Below are 20,919 nucleotides of genomic sequence, written 5' to 3' on the forward strand. Positions count from 1 at the left end.
GAGGCGGGGAGGGCGAGGAAGCCTGCTCTCCAGGGCCGGCTTGAACCTAGAACTCAAGGTCATGGCTTGGCTGAGAAGCGGGAGGGGGATACCAAAAAAGATCAGTGTTAGATGGAGGTGGGGAGGGTGGGGACGGAGGGAGGGTAGGGGAGGGAGGGTAGGTTTCACCCTAATTGACACCCCACCCTCCCCTCCCCCTCCCCACACCTGCTTCCTGGCTTTAGTGCTTGTTGTCATCAGGATGGAATCCTGGTGGCAGACAACAGGGTGGGGGTGGGGATGGGGAGACAAAAAGATGGACAGAGACAGAGGGGGAGACTAAGAAGTAGAGACAGACACACAGAGATACACAGATGGAGAGCCACAGAGACAACAGAAATGGGGGTCCAGAAAGAGACCTAGATAGAAAGAGGGAACAGGGAGAAGAAAACAGGAAACATTCCTTACAGCCCATTTGTCATTAGTAGGTCCTCCAAGGACCTACTGTGTGCCGGGCATGGGGACGTCAAAGCACAGGGAGTTATAAGGGAGGTAGTTGGAGCACCATGGGAGCCTGGGACGTGGGGTGGGAGCAGGGGCGGGGCTCCTGGGCCATGCAGATGGGGTTGGCATGGAGTTGGGGAGGGGCCCGCGGAGGCTTCTGGACTCTGAGTGTGGAGCCAGGGGCAGCTGGGCTGTCTCCGAACTCCCAGGCTTGTGTTTGAGCAAAGGAATTCTCTCCCCCTCCCTCTCCCCTCGGGGCGGGGCCGAGCCTCCAGCTATAAACTCCCCGGAGCTTCAGTGCCCTCAGCAAGGCTCAGCCTCAAGATTCACAGCATCTCAGACGCAGCCTAGGTAGGGGGCTCTGCGGGGCCCTGTGGTCTCCAAAAACCGTGTCCTTGGGGGAGGGGGCAGGAGGCGGGTGGGGAAGATGTGGGGTGTGGAGAAATGGTGCAGAGGTAGGTGGGGCATACAACTGGAAGTCTGGGAACTTGAGAGGTTCAGACTTTAGGGGGACTCAGGATAGAGGGGAAAATACTAGGATTTGTGGGTTACATAAACCCTAACCCGGGGCTGCCAGGACTTGGATGTCCCAGAATAAAACCTCCTAGGATCTTGGGGTTCTGGGAATCTGGGGGAAATCTCATCAGTCAGGGATATCTGGACTTGGAGGTCAAACAATCTGGGTGTCAGGATTTGGGGCCTGAGACTCTGAGGGTATCAGGAATTGGGGGGTCTCAGAATCCCTCAAGAAATTGGGGTTTTGGGAGTGGAGGCCTCGGAATCTGAGGTATTGTGATAGCATGAGAACTTAGAGTGTCATTATCTGGGGTGTCATGAACTGGGCCTCCGAGTTTGGGTATCAAGATTTTGGGGGTCTCATATTCTTGAGGTTTCAGATTTTAGGAGGTCTCAAGACCTGGGGGTGGTCTTCGGATGTCCCGGCCCATATCTGAACTATCAAGAACTGGGATTTCAGAATCCAGAGCTATGAGGACTTGCTGGTCTCAGAAACACGGGCATCATAAATTGGGGTCTCAGAATCTGTGGGTATTAGGATTTGGGGCTAGGCACCCTGTGGCCTAGGGTGTCTCAAAGACTTTGAGGTCTAAGAATGTAGGGGTCAGGGTGAGGTCTACGGACAGAAGGTGCCCTTTATGCCCCTGCCCCCTGCATGATGTATGGGAAGGTGAAAGGGGAGACAGGTGGGGAGGAAACCAGCCAGCGGGGTGGGGTGAGTGGGAGAGGGGATGCGGGAGACTAATTCTCCCAGAAGCCCCCCTTCCTCAAATCCCTTCTTAGGAAATGTCCTCGGTTTCACCATCTACGACATCCCTCCAAAATAGCTCCTGGGGGTGGGGCAGCTATTGTCTTCAGGCCACTGTCCCTTCTCAAATGCCTCCTCCTAATCCCAACTGGATCAGGTTCCCATGGACTTGTCATAAGACAAAAGAGGACAGCTGTGCTGAGGGGGCAGGGTCTGCAGCCTCACCTACCAAGGTCTGTCCTCATGCATGCTTTAGGACAGCCAGCCCCCTCCCTCAGACCCAGGAGTCCAGACCTGAGCCCTCCTCCCTCAGACCCAGGAGTCCAGGCCCCAGCTCCTCCTCCCTCAGACCCAGGCATCCAGGACCGCGGCCCCTCCTCCCTCAGACCCAGGAGTCCAGGCCCCCAGCCCCTCCTCCTCCCTCAGACCCAGGAGTCCAGGCCCCAGCTCCTCCTCCCTCAGACCTGGGAGTCCAGGCCCCCAGCCCCTCCTTCCTCAGACCCAGGATTCCAAGCCCCAGCCCGTCCTCCTTCAGACCCAGGCATCCAGGACCGCGGCCCCTCCTCCCTCAGACCCAGGAGTCCAAGCCCCCAGCCCCTCCTCCCTCAGACCCAGGAGTCCAGGCCCCCAGGCCCTCCTCCCTCAGACCCAGGAGTCCAGGCCCCAGCCCCTCCTCCCTCAGACCCAGGAGTCCAGGCCCCAGCCCGTCCTCCTTCAGACCCAGGTGTCCAGCCTCTGGCCTCTCCTCCCTCAGACCCAGGCATCCAGGACCGCGGCCCCTCATCCCTCAGACCCAGGCGTCCAGGCCCCTGGCCCCACCTACCTCAGACCCAGGAGTCCAGACCCCCAGTCCCTCCCCCGTCAGACCCAGGTGTCCAGGACAACCCCCTCAGTCTCAGGAATCCACACCCACCCTCCCACACACCCCCAGCCCCTCCTCCCTCAGACCCAGGAGTCCAGGCCCCCAGCCCCTCCTCCCTCAGATCCAGGAGTCCAGGCCCCCAGCTCCTCCTCCCTCAGACCCAGGAGTCAAGACCCCCAGCCCCTCCTCCCTCAGACCCAGGAGTCAAGACCCCAGCCCCTCCTCCCTCAGACCCAGGAGTCCAGGCCCCCAGCCCCTCCTCCCTCAGACCCAGGAGTCCAGATCCCCAGCCCCTCCTCCCTCAGACCCAGGAGTCCAGGTCCCCAGCCCCTCCTCCCTCAGACCCAGGAGTCCAGGCCCCCAGCCCCTCCTCCCTCAGACCCAGGAGTCCAGACCCCCAGCCCCTCCTCTCTCACACCCAGGAGTCTAGGTCGCCCCCTCCTTGGGGCCCCACCCCACTGGGCCTCTTCTCTCTGGTCCTTAGGCCGCACCAGGATGTCGGACACCGAGGAGCAGGAATATGAGGAGTGAGTGCTGCACTGGGAGGGGATGGGGCGTGCAGTGGTGGAGAGGCTCTCCCACTCCAGGTCTAACTCTCCCCTCCCTCCTCTCTCCCTACACCCGTCCGCAGGGAGCAGCCGGAAGGTGAGTAGGGAGTGGGCCGGCCCTATGGGATTGGGACACCCCCAGGAGCTCTCGGGAGGGGAGGCGAGGAGTGTGGCACTTTGGCGGGGACGGGGCGGCTCAGCCCTCGGGCTCTCGCCCGCCCTCTCCGGGTCTGGAGCGTCTCCCCGCGCCATCCCTGCACCGCCAGGGGGAACGTGCCCATCGCAGCCGAGGCCAGAGGGACCCCCGTCCAGCAGAGACTGGAACCCTGGTCTCTGGCCACTGCCCCCACCCCTCCCCCAGCTCCTAACGCCTTCTCTTCTGTGCCCCCATCTCCAGAGGAGGCTGCGGAGGAGGAGGAGGAAGGTGAGTCCCGGACTCCGCAGGTCTGGAGCTGGGGGCGGGGACGCTGGGCCCGGGAGGAGGGGGCGGGATGGGGCTCCCGACGGCCTCGGCTCCCCGTCCTCTAACAGCCTCTCACGTCTCTCCCCTCTCTCCCCTCCCGCGCCCGGGCGTGGCCGCTCCCCCCTCGCTCCCCAAACCCTCGCTGCTCCTCCCTCCCCGCCCCAGCCCCCGAAGAGCCGGAGCCGGCGGCAGAGCCAGGTAACCGCGGCTGCTTCGCTTCCCGAGACCGATGTCGGGGGCCCGGGGGGACCCCCGATATCCTCGGGCCCCAACCTCCAAGACCACCCTTCCCTCCCTCCGCCCCCATAACCCGCCCCCAGGCCCGGTCCTTTAAGCCCCTGAGAGCTCCTGCGCCCTCTCGGGGCCGGGAAGGGAAATGGCCCCGCAGTGGCTTTAACCCTTTCCCTTCCTTCTTAAAGGGACCGACACCCAAGCCTTCTTCCCCAGTCTGGAGGAATCTTTATAGAAGGGTTGGATGTTTGCGGAGAAGCACCACCCCGTCCCGCCTTTATCTTCGCCTCCAACCTTGTCTGTTATTTTCTCCTCCATATACATTCAAAGGTTGGGGCTTGGAATTTAGGATTGCAGAGGAGGCTAGCGCTGGAAGTCAGGGTCTCCAAGGTCGGGGGTGGCGGGGGCAGGGGGCCAGCTGGAGAGAGAGCGCTGAGGTCACTGAAGGAAGACAGAGGTTGGGACCCCCTGCACTGCTAGGTCCTAATGGAGGAGGGCAGGAGCTCTGGGCATATAAATAGAGAAAGGTCTGGGGGTTTGCACTCCTGGGTGTGCAGACAGTGGGGGTGGGGGGGTCCCCACACCAGTTCTGAATGTATATCTGATGCGTGTGACCCTCTTCCTCCTTTACAGCCACCCTGACTTTCCTTCTCTCTTTTCTTCTCCCCATCCCCCCTCCTCCAGAACTGGACTCCAGAGTCCTTCCCTGGGCTCCTGGGGGCCGAGGCTTGGGGGGGTCCCTCCCCAGGGTGTGTCAGGCCGCCTAGCCCCTCTCCTCTAAACTCTTGCTAATTATCTCTTTTTATCCCCCACCACCAACAGAAGAGGAACGCCCCAAACCAAGGTGAGATCCTACAAGGTGGGGGGCCCCAGTCATATATCTTCCTAAATATTCCCTCTACCCCCAGAGACAGGGTGTGAGAAAGGCAGAGATGGAGGGAGGAAATTGAAACAGCAGTCAACATTTCTTCTCCTCCTCCTCCTCTCCCTCCTCCCCTTCCCCTCTCCCTCCTCCCCCTTCCCCTCCCTCCTCCCCCTTCCCCTCTCCCTCCTCCCCCTTCCCCTCTCCCTCCTCCCCCTTCCCCTCTCCCTCCTCCCCCTTCCCCTCTCCCTCCTCCCCCTTCCCCTCTCCCTCCTCCCCCTTCCCCTCTCCCTCCTCCCTCCCCTCCTCCCTCCTCTCCCTCCTCCTTCCTCCTCCACTTCCTCTTCTTCCCCTTCCCCTTCCCCTTCCCCTTCCCCTTCTCCTTCCCCTTCTTGTTCATCGTCGTCGTCATAGTCTCCACTCTGTTACCCAGGCTAGAGTGCAGTGACCCAATCCTGGACCACTGCCTCAACGTCTTGGGCTCAAGCAATCCTCCCATCTCAGCCTCCCGAGTAACTGGGACCACAGGCATGTGCCACCACCACACCTGGCTATTTTTTTTTTCCTTTTTGTAGAGATGAGGTCCTGCTATGTTGCTTAGGCTGGTCTCGAACTCCTATCCTCAAGCAATTCTCCCACCTCGGCCTCCCAAAGTGCTGGGATTACAGGCACAAGCCACCATGCCCAGCCAGTCTCTTTCCTTCTTTCCACCCAATGGTCCCTCTTCCCCTCGCGCCTTTACCATCACCTCAGCCTCCTCTCTGGCCTCCCTGCCTACAGCTTGTGGCTCATCCTCCTCCATGACTCCAGAGAGACTTTTCTAACACCAGAGCTAACCCCGCCCCTCCTCTGCTGAAAATCTTTTCTCAACTCCCCACTACTCATAAGACGAAGTCAAAGCAACTAGCCTGCATTCAAAGCCTTCCCCATCTGGCTCCAGCAGACCTTTCCAGCATCTGCCTTCCCCACTGACAGAGACACAGCATTTCATGCTTCTTTAGCCATGCCTGTGCTCCTACCCCTGAGCCTCTGCACGCACTGTGCCCTCTGCCTGTGCAGCGGCAGGTGGAAGGATCACTTGAGGATAGGAGTTCAAGACCAGCCTAAGTAACAAAATGAGATCCCCCACATCTCTACAAAAAATTTTAAAAAAGTAGCCGGGCACAGTGGCACACACCTGTGATTCCAGCTACTCAGGAGGCTGAGGAAGGAGGATTGTTTGAGCCCAGGATTTGGAGGCTGCAGTGAGCTATGATTGCACCACTGTACTCCAGCCTGGGCAACAGAGCAAGACCCTGGCTCTAAAACATAAATAAAAATAAGGGAATGGGGCCGGGCCCAGTGGCTCATGCCTGTAATTCCAGCATTTTGGGAGGCTGAGGGGGGTGGATTACCTGAAGTCAGGAGTTTGAGACCAGCCCGGCCAACATGGTGAAACTCTGTCTCTACTAAAACTACAAAAAAATTAGCCAGGTATTGTGGCGGGCACCTGTAATCCTAGCTATTTGGGAGGCTGAGGCGGGAGAATCGCTTGAACCGGGAGGCAGAGGTTGCAGTGAGTCAAGATCATGCCATTGCATGGCAGCCTGGGCAACAAGAGTGAAATTCCATCTCAAAAAAAAGGGGTGGGGTGGGGTGGGGTAGGGGAATGGACTGAGAGGGATTCCAAGGCAAAGGGACAGGACTTGGGGATTGTTGGGCAAGGGGAGGGAAGCAATGGGGACAACCCCGAAGGGGTTGGGCTGGGGAAGGAAGTGGACAGTGGGGCTGCCATCTCCTTCTCGGAGAAGTTGGTGAGCCCCATCAGGACGTCATGTGTGGGAAGGTGGGAAAAGTTCAGGAGACACCTGTTAGCTTGAGTCTGGGGCTTAGGAGAGAGTCTGGACCAGAGACAGTTGGCGAGTCCTCAGCAGTTGATGATACCTGAAGTCATTGGAGTGAATGGCATTGATGATGAGAAAAGGGAAAAGGAAAGCTCACTGGCATCTCACGGGGCTGTGGGGGGCCAGGAGATAGGGAAGGAACAGCCAGGGGGTGGGAGGCAAGCCCGCATTTATTCCTGTAGAATATGGTAAGCCATATTTTCTTCCCACACATGGCGCCCTGATGGAGCTTATCGACTTTTCCAGGATGGAGATGGCGGCCCCGCTGTGCACTTGGCTCCCGGGCCCAGAGACCCTTGGGGATTGTCCTCACCTCCTCCCTCCCCTTGCCCAGCATCCCCTAAGTCCTGTCCCCTTCATCTTGGAATCGCTCTTCACTGTCTCAGAAACCCAGAAAAGAGAATTCCAAGGAAGTGGCAGGAAATCAGAGCAGGCTGAGAGCTGAGCCTCAGAGGGCACCACCCAATAGAAATAGATGGCAAGCCACACGTCACTTACAATTTCTTACTAAAGGCTGGGCGCGGTGGCTCACGCCTGTAGTCCCAGCACTCTGGGAGGCTGAGGCGGGAGGATCACATGAGCTGAGAAGTTCAAGACCACCCTGGACAACATAGTGAAACGCCATCTCTCTTTTTTTTTTTTTTTTTTTTTGAGATGGAATCTCCCTCTGTCACCCAGGCTGGAGTGCGATGGCACGATCTTGGCTCACTGCAATCTCTGCCTCCCGGGTTCAAGCGATTCTTCTGCCTCAGCCTCCTGAGTATCAGGGATAATAGGCACGCACCACCTTGCCCAGCTAATTTTTTTTTTTTTTTTTGTATTTCTAGTAGAGATGGGGTTTCACCATGATGGCCAAGCTGGTTTTGAACTCCTGACCTCAAGTGATTCACCCGCCTTGGCCTCCCAAAGTGCTAGGATTACAGGCGTGAGCCACTGCACCTGGCCTGTGAAACGCCATCTATACAAAAAATTTAAAAATGGCTGGGCGCGGGGGCTCCTGCCTGTAATCCCAGCACTTTGGGAGGCTGAGGCAGGCAGATCGCCTGAGGTCGGGAGTTCAAGACCAGCTTGGCCAGCATGGTGAAACCCCATCTCTACTAAAAATACAAAAATTACCCAGGCGTGGTGGCAGGCGCCTGTAATCTCAACTACTCGGGAAGCTGTGGCAGGATAATCGCTTGAATCCGGGAGGCAGAGGTTGTGGTGAGCAGAGATGGCGCCATTGCACTCCAGCCTGGGTGACAGAGTGAGACTCTGTCTCAAAAAAAAAAAAAAAAAATTCTTACTAGGCATATTTTTTAAAGTACAACAATATAGGAAAAATTAATTTTCATAGCACAGTTTTTTTAACCCATCATATAAAGTTTTATCATTTCAACATGTAATCAGTATAAAGCATGATTAGTGCTGGGCACGGTGGCTCACGCCTATAATCCCAGCACTTTGGGAGGCCCGAGGCAGGTGGATCACAAGGTCAAGAGATTGAGACCATCCTGGCTAACACACCCCGTCTCTACTAAAAATACAGAAAAATTAGCCGGGCGCGGTGACGGGCACCTGTAGTCCCAGCTACTCGGGAGGCTGAGGCAGGAGAATGGCGTGAACCCCGGAGGCGGAGCTTGCAGTGAGCCGAGGTGGCACCACTGCACTCCAGCCTGGGCGACAGAGCAAGACTCCGTCAAAAAAAAAAAAAAAAAACAAAAACAAAACCCAAAAAACACCCACCAACAACCAAAAAAACATGATTAGTGAGGTATTTTACCTTCTTTTGTGTGTTTCACTGACAACCTGCCTCAGCTGGGACCCTCCACGTTCAGGATTCTCCCAGAGCTGGCGGCTACCTCACTGGACAGCGCATCTCGGAGGTGGGAGGTGGCTCAGGGAGGTCCGGCCACTCATGGTCTCTCTGTTTCTGTCCACTCAGCCGCCCCGTGGTGCCTCCTTTGATCCCGCCAAAGATCCCAGAAGGGGAGCGCGTTGACTTCGATGTACGTGACAGAGACCCCTCCCCAGGTGCAGTTGCTAGTCTTTAAGAGGCCTTTGTGCCAATCATGGAAAGGCGCCGGCCGGCCGCGGTGCCTCACGCCTGTCATCCCAGCACTTTGGGAGGCTGAGGTGACCCACCTAAGGTCAGGAGTTCGAGACCAGCCTGGCCAACATGGCGAAACCTCATCTCTACTAAAAATACAAAAATTAGCCGGGCGTGGTCGCAGGCGTCTGTAATCCCAGCTACTCGGTAGGCTGAGGCAGGAAAATCGCTTGAACCTGGGAGGCGGAGGTTGCGGTGAGCCAAGATCGCGCCATTTCACTCCAGCCCGGGAGGAAAAAAAAAAGAAAGCGCCGGTCCCCATTCCCCACTCCCGTCTTTGGGAAGCCTGTCCTTGGAAGAGCTGATTAGTGTCAAACACGAGGCATTGCTGCCACCTGCTGGATAGCGTCCTGGGAAACGGTCCAGTTCACCATCCTGCATGGGGGAGGTGCTGGGAGGCTGCTGCCCCCTCCAAGGTCTCCTAGGACGGGCTCCCCATGTGTCCTGCAGGACATCCACCGCAAGCGCATGGAGAAAGACCTGCTGGAGCTGCAGACGCTCATCGATGTCCATTTCGAGCAGCGGAAGAAGGAGGAAGAGGAGCTGGTTGCCTTGAAAGAGCGAATTGTGAGCCGAGAGTCCGGGATCCCCCCAGTCTTCCTCCCTCCACGTGGATCCCTTGCATCTTGGGAGAGGCAGATAATAGTTTTCCTTCTAGTACAGAGCTGAGCCTTAGGCTTTCGGGAATTCACCCAAGTCGGTGGCCACACTCCAACCTGTTTATTAGCCTACTCTGGGGAAGGATGACTGGGGGTACGTCCCTGCACCCCCTTATGCTTCTCCATTTCCCAGGAGCGGCGCCGATCAGAGAGAGCCGAGCAACAGCGCTTCAGAACTGAGAAGGAACGTGAACGTCAGGCTAAGCTGGCGGTGGGTGCCTCCCCTGCCCTGAGATCCCAAATGCTACTTCTTCAGCCGGATGCCCATTTTGTTGTTATTATTATTATTACTATTATTAATATTATTTGAAACGGAGTCTCGCTCTGTCACCCAGGCTGGAGTGCAGTGGCGCAATCTCAGCTCACTGTAACCTCCGCCTTCCAGGTTCCAGCGATTCTCCTGCCTCAGCCTCCCGAGTAGCTGGGACTACAGGTGCCCGCTACCACACCCGGCTAATTTTTGTATTTTTAGTAGAGATGGGGTGTCACCGTGTTGGCCAGGATGGTCTTGATCTTCTGCCCACCTCAGCCTTCCAAAGTGCTGGGATTACAGGTGTGAGCCACCGCATCCGGCCTATTATCATTATTTTTTATTTATTTATTTGGAGATAGGGTCTTGCTCTGTCACCCAGGCTGAAGTGCAGTGGTGTGATCCTAGCTCACTACAACTAGGACCTCCCGGGCTCAAATGATTTTCCCACCTGGGCCTCCAGAGTCGCTGGAACTACAGGCTGCGCCACTCTGCCGCACTAGTTTTTTTTTATTTTTTTATTTTTTGTAGAAACAGCATTTTGCCATGTTGTCCAGGCTGGTCTTCAACTCCTAAGCTCAAGCAATCCACCTGCCTTGGCCTCCCAAAGTGCTGGGATGACAGGCATGAGCCATCCTTCCTGGCCTGGATTCTCCATTTTCTTCTTTTTCCTTTTTTTTTTCTTTTCTCTGAGACAGTCTTGCTCTGTCACCCAGGCTGGAGTACAGTGGCGCGATCTCAGCTCACTGCAACCTCCGCCTCCTGGTTCAAGCAATTCCCCTGCCTCAGCCTCCTGAGTAGCTGGGATTACAGGCACCTGCCACCAGGCTCTGCTAATTTTTGTATTTTTAGTAGAAATGAGATTTCTGCATGTTGGTTCAGGCTGGTCTTGAACTCCTGACCTCAGGTGATCCACCCCCTTGGCCTCCCAAAGTGCTGGGATTACAGGCGTGAGCCACCGTGCCTGGCTATCATCATCATTATTATTACCATTATTATTTTTATTTTTATTGAGATAGGGTCTTTCTATGTTGCCCACGTTGTTCCCAAACTCCTGCCTCAGCCTCCTGAGTAGCTGGGATTACAGGCACAAGCCATCTGCCCGTCACCCAGCTGTGAAGGGGATTTTGCAGATGTGATTAAGTTAAAGATCTTGAGATGGGAAGGTTGTTCTGGATTATCTATGGGGAAGGGCAAGATCATCACAAGCGTCCTTATAAGAGGAAGGCCAGAGGGTCAGACTGAGAGATTTGAAGATGCTACATGGCTGCCTCTGAGGATGAAGGAAGGGCCATGGGCCCAGACATGCAGGCAGCAGCTGGAAAAGGGAAGGGAATGAATTCTCCCCTAGAACCTCCAGAATAAATTGGTTCTCTTCACAACTTGATTCTAGCCGAGGGGGACCAATTTCAGATGTCTGATCTGCAGAACTGTAAGATAGTAAACTTGCATTGTTTTTCTGCCACTAAGTTTGCAAATTATAGCAGTGATAGGAAACTAAGGTTGGGCGCAGTGGCTCACGCCTGTAATCCCAGCACTTTGGGAGACCGAGACAAGTGGATCACTTGAGGCCAGGAGTTCGAGACCAGTGTGGCCAACATGGTGAAACCCTGTCTCTACTAAAAATACAAAAATTAGCTGATCATGGTGGCACATGTCTGTAATCCCAGTTACTTGGGAGGCTGAGGCAGGAGAATCACTCGAACCCAGGAGGTGGGGTTGCAGTGAACAGAGCAGAGATTGCACCACTGCACTCCAGCCTGAGTGACAGAGGGAGACTCCATCTCAAAAAAGGAAAGGAAATGAATTCAGGTCCGGAGTCCTGGGTGTACCAAAAAGCCTCATGTCCACCATAAGGAGAGGCGGCTCAGCCTGGACAAGCCACTGTTTCTGGAACATGCAGTGAAGAGTTTCTCGAATGTCGTAATGCCTTCCCTAAATATCCCAGAACCCCTTCCTCAGGCTCAAGGCCATCCGCCTCTTTAATCTCCCCAGTCCCTGGCCTTATCACCAGTTACTTTCCTTGACCCCCTTAAAACAGACATTCTCATCTCCTGAGACTAAGGGCGACTGCGGCCCAGACAGGCTGAACATCTGGAGTGAGGTCACACAGCAGAGTTCACTATCAGCTATTTCAGGTTGGAGACGTGCAGAAAAAGCAGCCATTTCTTCTTCTCCTTCATTTCGATTTTTTCTGGGAGGATATTAAGACCCAGAGAGGGGGGCCGGGTGCGGTGGCTCACGCCTGTAATGCCAGCACTCTGGGAGGCCGAGGCGGGCGGATCACTTGAGGTCAGGAGTTTGAGACCAGCCTGGCCAACATGGTGAAACTGCGTCTCTACTAAAAATATAAAAATTGGCCGGGCGTAGTGGCTCACGCTTGTAATCCCAGCACTTTGGGAGGCCGAGGCGGGCGGATCACGAGGTCAGGAGATCGAGACCAGGTGAAACCCCATCTCTACTAAAAATACAAAAAAAATTAGCCGGGCGTGGTGGCGGGCGCCTGTAGTCCCAGCTACTCAGAGAGGCTGAGGCAGGAGAATGGCATGAACCCGGGAGGCAGAGCTTGCAGTGAGCCGAGATTGCGCCACTGCACTCCAGCCTGGGCGACAGAGCGAGACTCCGTTTCAAAAAAAAAAAAATATATATAAAAATTAGTTGGGCGCAGTGGCGGGTGCCTGTAATCCCAGCTACTCAGGAGGCTGAGGCTGGAGCATTGCTTGAACCCAGGAGGCGGAGGTTGCAGTGAGCCAAGATCGCACCACTGCACTCCAGCCTGAGCGACAGAGCAAGAGTCCGTCTCAAAAAGAAAAAGAAAGACACAGGGAGGGGAAGGGACTTGCAGGTGGTTACACGGGGAGACCTGGCAGGGCCGGGAGGGGATACCTGCATTTCTCCTGGTTCTGATGTCCCAGTGGCCTCTGGGGCACTGGGCCTGCTGATCCCTGTGCCCCAGTTCCACATCCCAGGGCCCTCCTCCCTCAGTCCTAGAGGGGAGTCCATGAGGCTAACCCCTTACTTCCCACAGGAGGAGAAGATGAGGAAGGAAGAGGAAGAGGCCAAGAAGCGGGCAGAGGATGATGCCAAGAAAAAGAAGGTGCTGTCCAACATGGGGGCCCATTTCGGTGGCTACCTGGTCAAGGTGAGTCAGCCTGCAAGAGTCTGAGGTCTGAGTTCTGAGTGGGGGAGAGGCTGGAGGCCTGGACTCCTGGGTCTGAGGGAGGAGGGGCTGGGGTCTGGACTCCTGGGCCTGAGGGAGGAGGGGCTGGGGCCTGGATGCCTGAGTCTGAGGGAGGAGGGGCTGGGGTCTGGACTCCTCCTGGATCTGAGGGAGGAGGGAGTGGGCTGGACTCCTAGGTCTGAAGGAGAAGGGCCTGGGGTGCAGAGACCTGTGGTCCCAACATGGAAATGGTCTGTGGGATCTGACCTGTGGGTGCCGACACGGGGGTGGTCTGTGGGATGTGACCCCCAGTTTACTGTACTGCCTCCCCAACCCTCAGGCAGAACAGAAGCGTGGTAAGCGGCAGACAGGGCGGGAGATGAAGCTGCGCATCCTCTCTGAGCGTAAGAAGCCTCTGGACATTGACTACATGGGGGAGGAACAGCTCCGGTAGGTGCTGTGGGGGGCTCGGGGTGCAGGGGCCTGGGTATGAGACAGGGGGATAAAGAAGCTCACACCCAGATCTGGGTGGGCAGATACTCCAGGTCTCAGCTCCGGTGCTGTGTGACTTTGGGCAAGTGGCGTCCCCTCTCTGGGCCTCTGCTGCCTTCTCTGTGAAACATGTCACTGAACCCACTTTCCGTGGCTGCTGTGGCCTGTAGCATCTGACAGGTGTTACCAAGGAAGCCAGACAAGATGACTTCCCTCCCCTCAATTTAGGAGATTTTGTTAACTCTGTGATGTGCCCTGGAGCTCAGGATGGGCTATGCCTTTCACCTAAATTCAAGCCAGGAATGCGGGTGAGAATTTTCCAGCTGAGTCCCTCGCATCTATAGCCAAGACAGCCTGCCTCTCATGATAAGCCACAGGACGGCAGGCTGGTGGGGGTTTGCCTTCAGGAGCCTGCCTGTATCTCCATGTTCTCTGTCCCGGGCTGTGGCTCAGAAACTTCAACCACCCCAGAGTGGCGCAGTGATCGGGTTTGCCACTTGTACCAAAAGCCCCTGCCCAGGGCTCAGTGCCAGCTCTGCCGGCCACTTTGTGATCTTGCGCACATTGTCTGACTTCTCTGGGGCTCCCATTCCTCATTGGCAGAACGAGGATATAATCACAAAATCGACCTCACAGAGCTGTGAAAGGGCAGTGAGATAGTAATAATAATTACAGGCTGGGCCTGGTGGCTCATGCCTGTAATTCCAGCACTTTGGGAGGCTAAGATGGGAGGATTGCTTGAGGCCAGCAGTTGGAGACCAGCCTGGGCAATGTAGTGAGACCCCATCCTTAGAAAAATAATAATTACAGCAGCACCTTTCTATGGAGGGTTTATAACCTGGTGAGGTAGATACTATTATTATCCCTGTGTTAATAGTGAGGAACCTGAGGCACAGAGAGGTTAAGTAACCCTTCCAGGGTTGCACAGCTAGCAAGTGGAAGAGCTGGGATTTGAACCCAGGCAGTCTGGTGCAATATTGAGTCCATACTCTTTGCTACTGTGGTGTAAAGTGGCTTGATGGTAAATGTTTAACAGCTGCTCTCCAGGGGGCAAAATGTCTAGATTTAGCACATGCCCATTCCCGTGGTGTAAATACTTCCACCTCGCTCCTTTCAAACTACCCGTGTGAGGACACTGAGTGTGGAGACCGGAAAGGATGTGCACAGCAGGCTCCTGGAAGCCCTCTGGGGGCACTGTGGGCCTTCCTTCCTGTGCACATGATGCATGTAAAGTATTGTTGGCCGGGCGCGGTGGCTCACACATGTAATCCCAGCACTTTGGGAGGCTGAGGTGGGCAGATCACCTGAGGTCAGGAGAGCAGCCTGACCAATATGATGAAATCCCATCTCTACTAAAAATACAAAAATTAGCCGGGCGTGGTGGCAGGCGCCTGTAATCCCAGCTACTCTGGAGGCTGAGGCAGGAGAATCACTGAACCCAGGAGGCGGAGGTTGCAGTGAGCCGACATGGCACCACTGCACTCTAGCCTGGGTGACATGAGCGAAACTCTGTCTTAAAAAAAAAAAAAAAAAAGAAAAGGCTGAGGTGACAGGATCACTAGAGCCTGAGAGGTTGAGACTGCAGTGAGCTGTGATGGTGTCACTGCACTCCAGCCTGGGTGACAAAGTGAGTCCCTATCAAAAAAAAAAAAAAAAAAAAAAATAGAAAGAAAGAAAAGAAGGAAGAAAGGAAAGGTAGGTTTTAGTCCAGGGCTGGTATGGCAATTCTACAAAATCAGAGACCCAGACTCCTATTTTTTCTGCTGCACTCACTACTTTTAGCCCAATATTTCCATCCTCAAAATCACTTAGTCCAATATAGCTGCTAGAGCTCTAGCCATCACACTGATGATCCAAGCAGCAGAAAGAAGATACAAGAGAAGAGCCACAGTCTTTTTTGGAAGCCCCACCCAATGGCCTACTTTCGTCTGAGTAGCCACCCCTACCTGCAAGGGAGATTGGGAAAAGTAGTTTTTCAACTCAGTCTAATGCACAAGATTCTATTTCTAGAAGAAAGGGAGAAGGGCTAACAGGTAGGCAAGCAGCCATCTCTTCTACAGTTTTATTTCCATATTTTCCAGAGAAGGAAACCGGAGTCTAAAGGAAGTCACGTGACATATTCATAAACCAGAGAATGGCATGGCTAGGATTTGAACCAGGGGCTTCTAACTGCAGAGCCTGGGCTTGCTCTTTTCTTTCTTCCTTTTCTTTCCCCTCTCTCCTCCCCTCCCCTTTTCTCCCCTCCCCTCCCCTGTCCTCTCCTCCCCTCTCCTCTCCTCCCCTCTCCTCCCCTCCCCTCCCCTCCCCTGTCCTCTCCTCCCCTCCCCTCTCCTCTCCTCTCCTCTTCTCCCCTCCCCTCTCCTCCCCTCTCCTCCCCTCCCTTCCCCTCCCCTCCCCTCCCCTCTCCTCCCCTCTCCTCCCCTCCCCTCTCCTCCCCTCCCCTCTCCTCTCCTCCCCTCTCCTCCCCTCCCCTCTCCTCCCCTCCCCTCTCCTCCCCTCTCCTCCCCTCCCCTCCCCTCCCCTCCCCTCTCCTCTCCTCCCCTCCCCTCTCCTCTCCTCCCCTCCCCTCTCCTCTCCTCCCCTCCCCTCCCCTCTCCTCCCCTCCCCTCTCCTCCCCTCCCCTCTCCTCCCCTCCCCTCTCCTCTCCTCCCCTCCCCCCTCCTCCCCTCCCCTCCCCCCTCCTCCCCTCCCCTCCCCTCTCCTCCCCTCCCCTCTCCTCCCCTCCCCTCCCCACTTTCCTTTCTCCTTTCCCTTCCTTTCTTTTGTCTTGTTCTGTTGCCAGGCAGGAATACAGTGGTGCAATCAGAGCTCACTGCAGTTTTGACCTCCCAGGTTCCTTCTGCCTCAGCCTCCCGAGTAGCCGGAAACACCCTGCCTGGCTATTTTTTTTTTTTTTAATTATTTTTAGCAGAGATGGGGTCTCTCTATGTTGCCCAGGCTGGTCTTGAACTCCTGGGCTCAAGTGATCTGCCAGCCTCTGCCTCCCAAAGTGCTGAGATTACAGGCATGAGCCGCTGAGCCTGGTCTCCTAATCATGACACCCTTCTCTCCCCTTGGGAAATGCAAGATCTCCAGCTTGGATATGGAGAAAGTGGGCACAGATTTTAAAACTCTCGGCCTCAAATATTAACAAAATGGTGCCGACAATGCTGAACTCACAGTCTCGCTGTGTGGCTTTGGGTGGTCCCCACAACCTCTCTGGGCCCAAGTTCCTCTCCGTCCCTGGGCCTAGGCCCGGCCTGCCTGGCTCCCTCCATCACAGCCCTCCTGCCCTGCCAGGGAGAAAGCCCAGGAGCTATCGGACTGGATCCACCAGCTAGAGTCTGAGAAGTTTGACCTGATGGCGAAGCTGAAACAGCAGAAATATGAGGTGAGACCCAACTCCGCAGGGAGGGAGGGAGGGCAGGGCTGGGCTGGGAGGGACCAGCAAGCTCCAGGCAGGGGTGGGTGGCCCGTCCCCACGTCCCCACGTCCCCACCGGCTGTCCCAGCATCTGCCTTCTGCCTCCGCAGATCAACGTGCTGTACAACCGCATCAGCCACGCCCAGAAGTTGTGAGTGTGACCGTCTCAAGCTTGCTCTTGTCCCCACCCTCCCGCTGACTCTCAGGCCTCTCTTTCCCTCCCTCTGTGGGCTCCATCCCTCACTGCCTCTGAGTTTCTGCCCCTTTCTCTTTGTCCTTCCTTCTTTGTCCTCCTCTCTCTGCTCTCGGAATCCTGGGTCTCAGTCCCTTTTTCTTTTTCTTTCTTTTTTTTTTTTTATTGAGACAGAGTCTCGCTCTGTCACCCAGGCTGGAGTGCAGTGGAGTGATCTCAGCTCACTGCAACTTCCGTCTCCCCGGGTTCAAGCGATTCTCCTGCCTCAGCCCCCTGAGTAGCTGGGATTACAGGTGCGCGCCACCAAGTGCAGCTAATTTTTGTATTTTTAGTAGAGACGGGGTTTCACCATGTTGGTCAGGCTGGTCTCGAACTCCTGACCTCGTGATCCGCCCGCCTTGGCCTCCTAAAGTGCTGGGATTACAGGCGTGAGCCACTGCGCCCAGCCGAGAGGGTCTTCCCTGAATCTGTCTCTCTGTTTCTCGACTGATCTCTTCCTTCCTTCCTCCTCTCCCTCTCCCTTCTCCTCTTCTCCCATTTCCTGTCTCTTTCACCCCGGCCATTCCTGCATGTTACCCACCCATGCCCAGATCACCCAACCCTTCCTCCCCCCACCCTGGCCCCTGACTCAAACATTCATCAACTGCCCCATGAACACCCAGCACTCACCCCCAAATATCAGCTCCCACATGTCAGTGAGGTCTTTGACCACCAGCCACTGCCCCCCAGTCATAGAACCCAAAAGAGATGACAGTTGTTTTGCTCACTGCTTCCTCTGGGCAGGGAGGGCTAATATTTTGGGGGATGGGCTTCCTGAATTGAGGGCCTGGGGCCCATTTCAGAGACTGGAGGGGCCCCTTTTTCCTGATACCACCTCGTTCTTCTACAGCCGGAAGGGGGCAGGGAAGGGCCGCGTTGGAGGCCGTTGGAAGTGAGGATGCCGCCCCGGACAGTGGCACCTGGGAAGCCTGGGAGTGTTTGTCCCATTGGTAGCTTGAAATAAATGCTCCCCTCAGACACCTGGGTTCTCTGATGTTGTTATGGTTGATATGCAGCTGGTCTCTCCTGGTTAATTGACTTCTTATTACCAACAAGTTGCTTGAAAGAGTGTCACCAATAGTCATTAAAGTACGGCAGGCTGAACCTTCGCACGCTGCTGGTGGGAATGGAAAATGCAACAGCTTTGCAAGCAACCTGGCGGTTCCTCAACAAGCGAAAGCGTTTCCGCAGGACCCAGCAGTTCCCCTCCTAGACGTATGTCCAAGAAAACCAAGAACCTTTGTCCACACAAACGCTTGTACATGAATGTTCATAATAGCATTTTTATTTTTAATTTTTAGAGACAGGGTCTTGCTCTGTCGCCCAGGCTGCAGTGCAGAGGCGTGATCATGGCTCACTGCAGCCTTGAATTCCTGGGCTCAGTGATCCTCCCACAACCGCCTCTGAAAGTGTTGGGATTTTAGGCATGAATCACTGCACCGGCCGCAGCATTTTTTTTTTTTTTTTTTTTTTTGAGATGGAGTCTTGCTCTGTCACCGAGCCTGGAGTGCAGTGGCATGATCTCAGCTCACTGCAACCTCCACCTCCCAGGTTCAAGCAATTTTCCTGTCTCAGCCTCCCTAGCAGCTGGGACTACAGGTGCCCGCCACCATGCTTGGCTAATTTTTGTATTTTTAATAGAGACAGGGTTTCACCATATTGGTCAGGCTGGTCTCAAACTCCTGACCTCAGGGGATCCACCTGCCTCGGCCTCCCAAAGTGCTGGGATTACAGGTGTGAGCCACCACGCCCAGCTTTTTTTTTTTTTTTTTTTGAGACAGAGTCTCACTCTGTCACCCAGGCTGGAGTGCAATGGCAAGATCTTGGCTCACCGCAACCTCCACCTCCCGGGTTCAAGCAATTCTGCTTCAGCCTCCCGAGTAGCTGGGACTACAGGCGACTGCCACCACGCCAGCTAATTTTCGTGTTTTTAGTAGAGACGGGATTTTACCATGTTGGCCAGGCTGGTCTCGAACTCCTGACCTCAAGTGATCTGCCTGCCTCAGCCTCCCAAAGTGCTGGGATTACAGCCGTGAGCCACTGCGCCTGGCCCACCGCTGGTTTTTCATAATAGCCGAAAGGCAGAAGCGACTCAAATGTTCATTAACTGATGAATGGATAAACATACGTTGGTTCATCCACACAGTGGAATGTTTAGCCACGGAAAGGAATGAAGTACTGACGTGGTGTGACATGCACGAACCTTGAAAACATACTAAGCGAAAGGAACCAGACATCAAAGAGCACATATTATATGATTCCACTTACATGAATTTTCTAGAATAGGCAAATCCACAGAAGTAGGAAGGAGGTTCGTGTTTTGGAAGGGCTGGGGAATGGATGGTAGGTAGAGATGACGGCTAAAGAGAATGGCATTTCTTTCTCGATGACGAACATGTTCTGGAATTAGATAGTGGTGATGGTTGCACAACCTGTGAATACACTGAAAAACTCTGAATTGTAGAATTGTACTTTAGGTGGCACATCTTATGATATGTGAAATATATCCAAATTAAGAAATTCAAAAGCAGGCCAAGCGAGGTGACTCCTGCTTGTAATCCCAGAACTTTGGGAGGCAGAGGCGGGAGGATCTGTTTTTTTTTTTTTTTTAGACAGAGTCTCGTTCTGTCACCCAGGCTGGAGTGCAGTGGCGCGATCTTGGCTCACTGCAAGCTCGAGGTGGGAGGATCTCTTGAGGTCAGGAGTTTGTGACCAGCCTGGCCAACTCCAGGAAACCCTATCTCTACTGAATCACACAAAAAAAGAAAAAAAAATTAGCTGGGCGTAGTGGTGCCTGTAATCCCAGCTACTCAGGAGGCTGAGGCAGGAGAATCGCTTGAACTGGGGAGGTTGCAGTGAGCCAAGATCACACCACTGCACTCCAGCCTGGGCAACAGAGCAAGACTCCATCACACACACACACACTGCAAAAGTAAATTTAAAAAGTGACACGTAAAGTTTCGTATGGGAGAATCGGCTCAGTGACAAATTAATAAGTATTGTTTGCTGTTCTGCCTTTCTGACTTTGCATTTGGGATGTCTATTAGTGACCATGCGGGTCTGGCCACTGGGCCCTAAATCCCAAATAACCAGACAGTTGCTATGCTTTGAATGTATGTATCCCCCCAAAGTTTACATGTTGAAACCTGATCATGAATGCAGTAGTATTACATGGGACTTTAGGAGTGATTAGGTCATGAAGGCAGATTAGGAGTGACTAGGTCATGAAGGCACAAATGGGGTTAATGTGCTTATAAAAGAGGCTTGAGGGAGCCCCTTGCCCCTTTGGCTGTGTGAGGACACAGCAAGAAGGCACCATCTGTGAAGCAGAGAGCAGACCCTCACTCCACACTGAGTCTCCTGGCGCCCTGATCTTGGCCTTCCCAGCCTACAGAACTGTGAACAATACATTTGGATTGTTTGTAAATTACCAGGTGTTGGTTGTTCTGTTAGAGCAGCCCAAATGGACCAAGACAACAGTTGATTTCTTTTTATTTTTCTTTCTTTTTTTTAATTATTTCCTTTTTTTTTTTTTTTTTTTTTTGAGATGGAGTCTCGCTCTGTCACCAGGCTGGAGTGCAGTGGCACAATCTCAGCTCATTGCAACCTCCGACTCCCTAGTTCAAGCGATTCTCCTGCCTCAGCCTCCCGAGTACCTGGGATTACAGGCCCGTGCCACCACACCCAGCTAATTTTTTTTTATTTTTTATTTTTAGTAGAGACGGGGTTTCACCATGTTGGCCAGGATGGTCTTGATCTCCTGACGTCATGATCCGCCCACCTCGGCCTCCCAAAGTGCTGGGATTACAGGCGTGAGCCACTGCGCCCAGCCTTCTTCTTTTTTTGAGACAGGGTCTCACTGTCACCCAGGCTAGAGTGCAGTGGTGCAATCACAGCTCACTGCAGCCTCAACCTCCTGGGCTCAAGCAGTCTTCCCACTTCAAACTCTCAAAATGCTGGGATTGCAGGTGTGAGCCACTTTGCCTGGCTGACAATAGTTGATTTCTTTCACATGTGAAAGTTTGAGTTGGGATGATGG

At 54.6% G+C, this 20,919-nt stretch overlaps 1 protein-coding gene across 3 annotated transcripts; it reads left to right on the top strand.

The window, feature by feature from the left end:
• The first annotated feature begins 693 nt into the window (after positions 1–693).
• Positions 694–17,860, top strand: TNNT1 (troponin T1, slow skeletal type). Of its 3 annotated transcripts, XM_063615460.1 has the most exons (15): positions 1,333–1,526; positions 1,905–1,980; positions 3,094–3,136; positions 3,241–3,254; positions 3,555–3,581; positions 3,786–3,818; positions 4,674–4,695; positions 8,521–8,584; positions 9,136–9,252; positions 9,478–9,555; positions 12,623–12,736; positions 13,095–13,204; positions 16,526–16,616; positions 16,759–16,799; positions 17,731–17,860. In XM_063615460.1, the coding sequence occupies exons 3-15, from the start codon at positions 3,105–3,107 to the stop codon at positions 17,774–17,776; spliced, it is 789 nt and encodes a 262-aa protein (XP_063471530.1). In that variant the 5' UTR covers positions 1,333–1,526; positions 1,905–1,980; positions 3,094–3,104; the 3' UTR covers positions 17,777–17,860. The 3 variants fall into 3 exon arrangements, with proteins under 3 accessions (XP_055094167.1, XP_055094168.1, XP_063471530.1); XM_055238192.2 differs by lacking the exons at positions 1,333–1,526; positions 1,905–1,980 and adding an exon at positions 694–834; XM_055238193.2 differs by lacking the exons at positions 1,333–1,526; positions 1,905–1,980; positions 3,786–3,818 and adding an exon at positions 694–834.
• Positions 17,861–20,919: the final 3,059 nt, after the last annotated feature.

This window comes from Symphalangus syndactylus, chromosome 13 (genome assembly GCF_028878055.3).
Source record: "Symphalangus syndactylus isolate Jambi chromosome 13, NHGRI_mSymSyn1-v2.1_pri, whole genome shotgun sequence".
Taxonomy (NCBI): Eukaryota; Metazoa; Chordata; class Mammalia; order Primates; family Hylobatidae; genus Symphalangus; species Symphalangus syndactylus.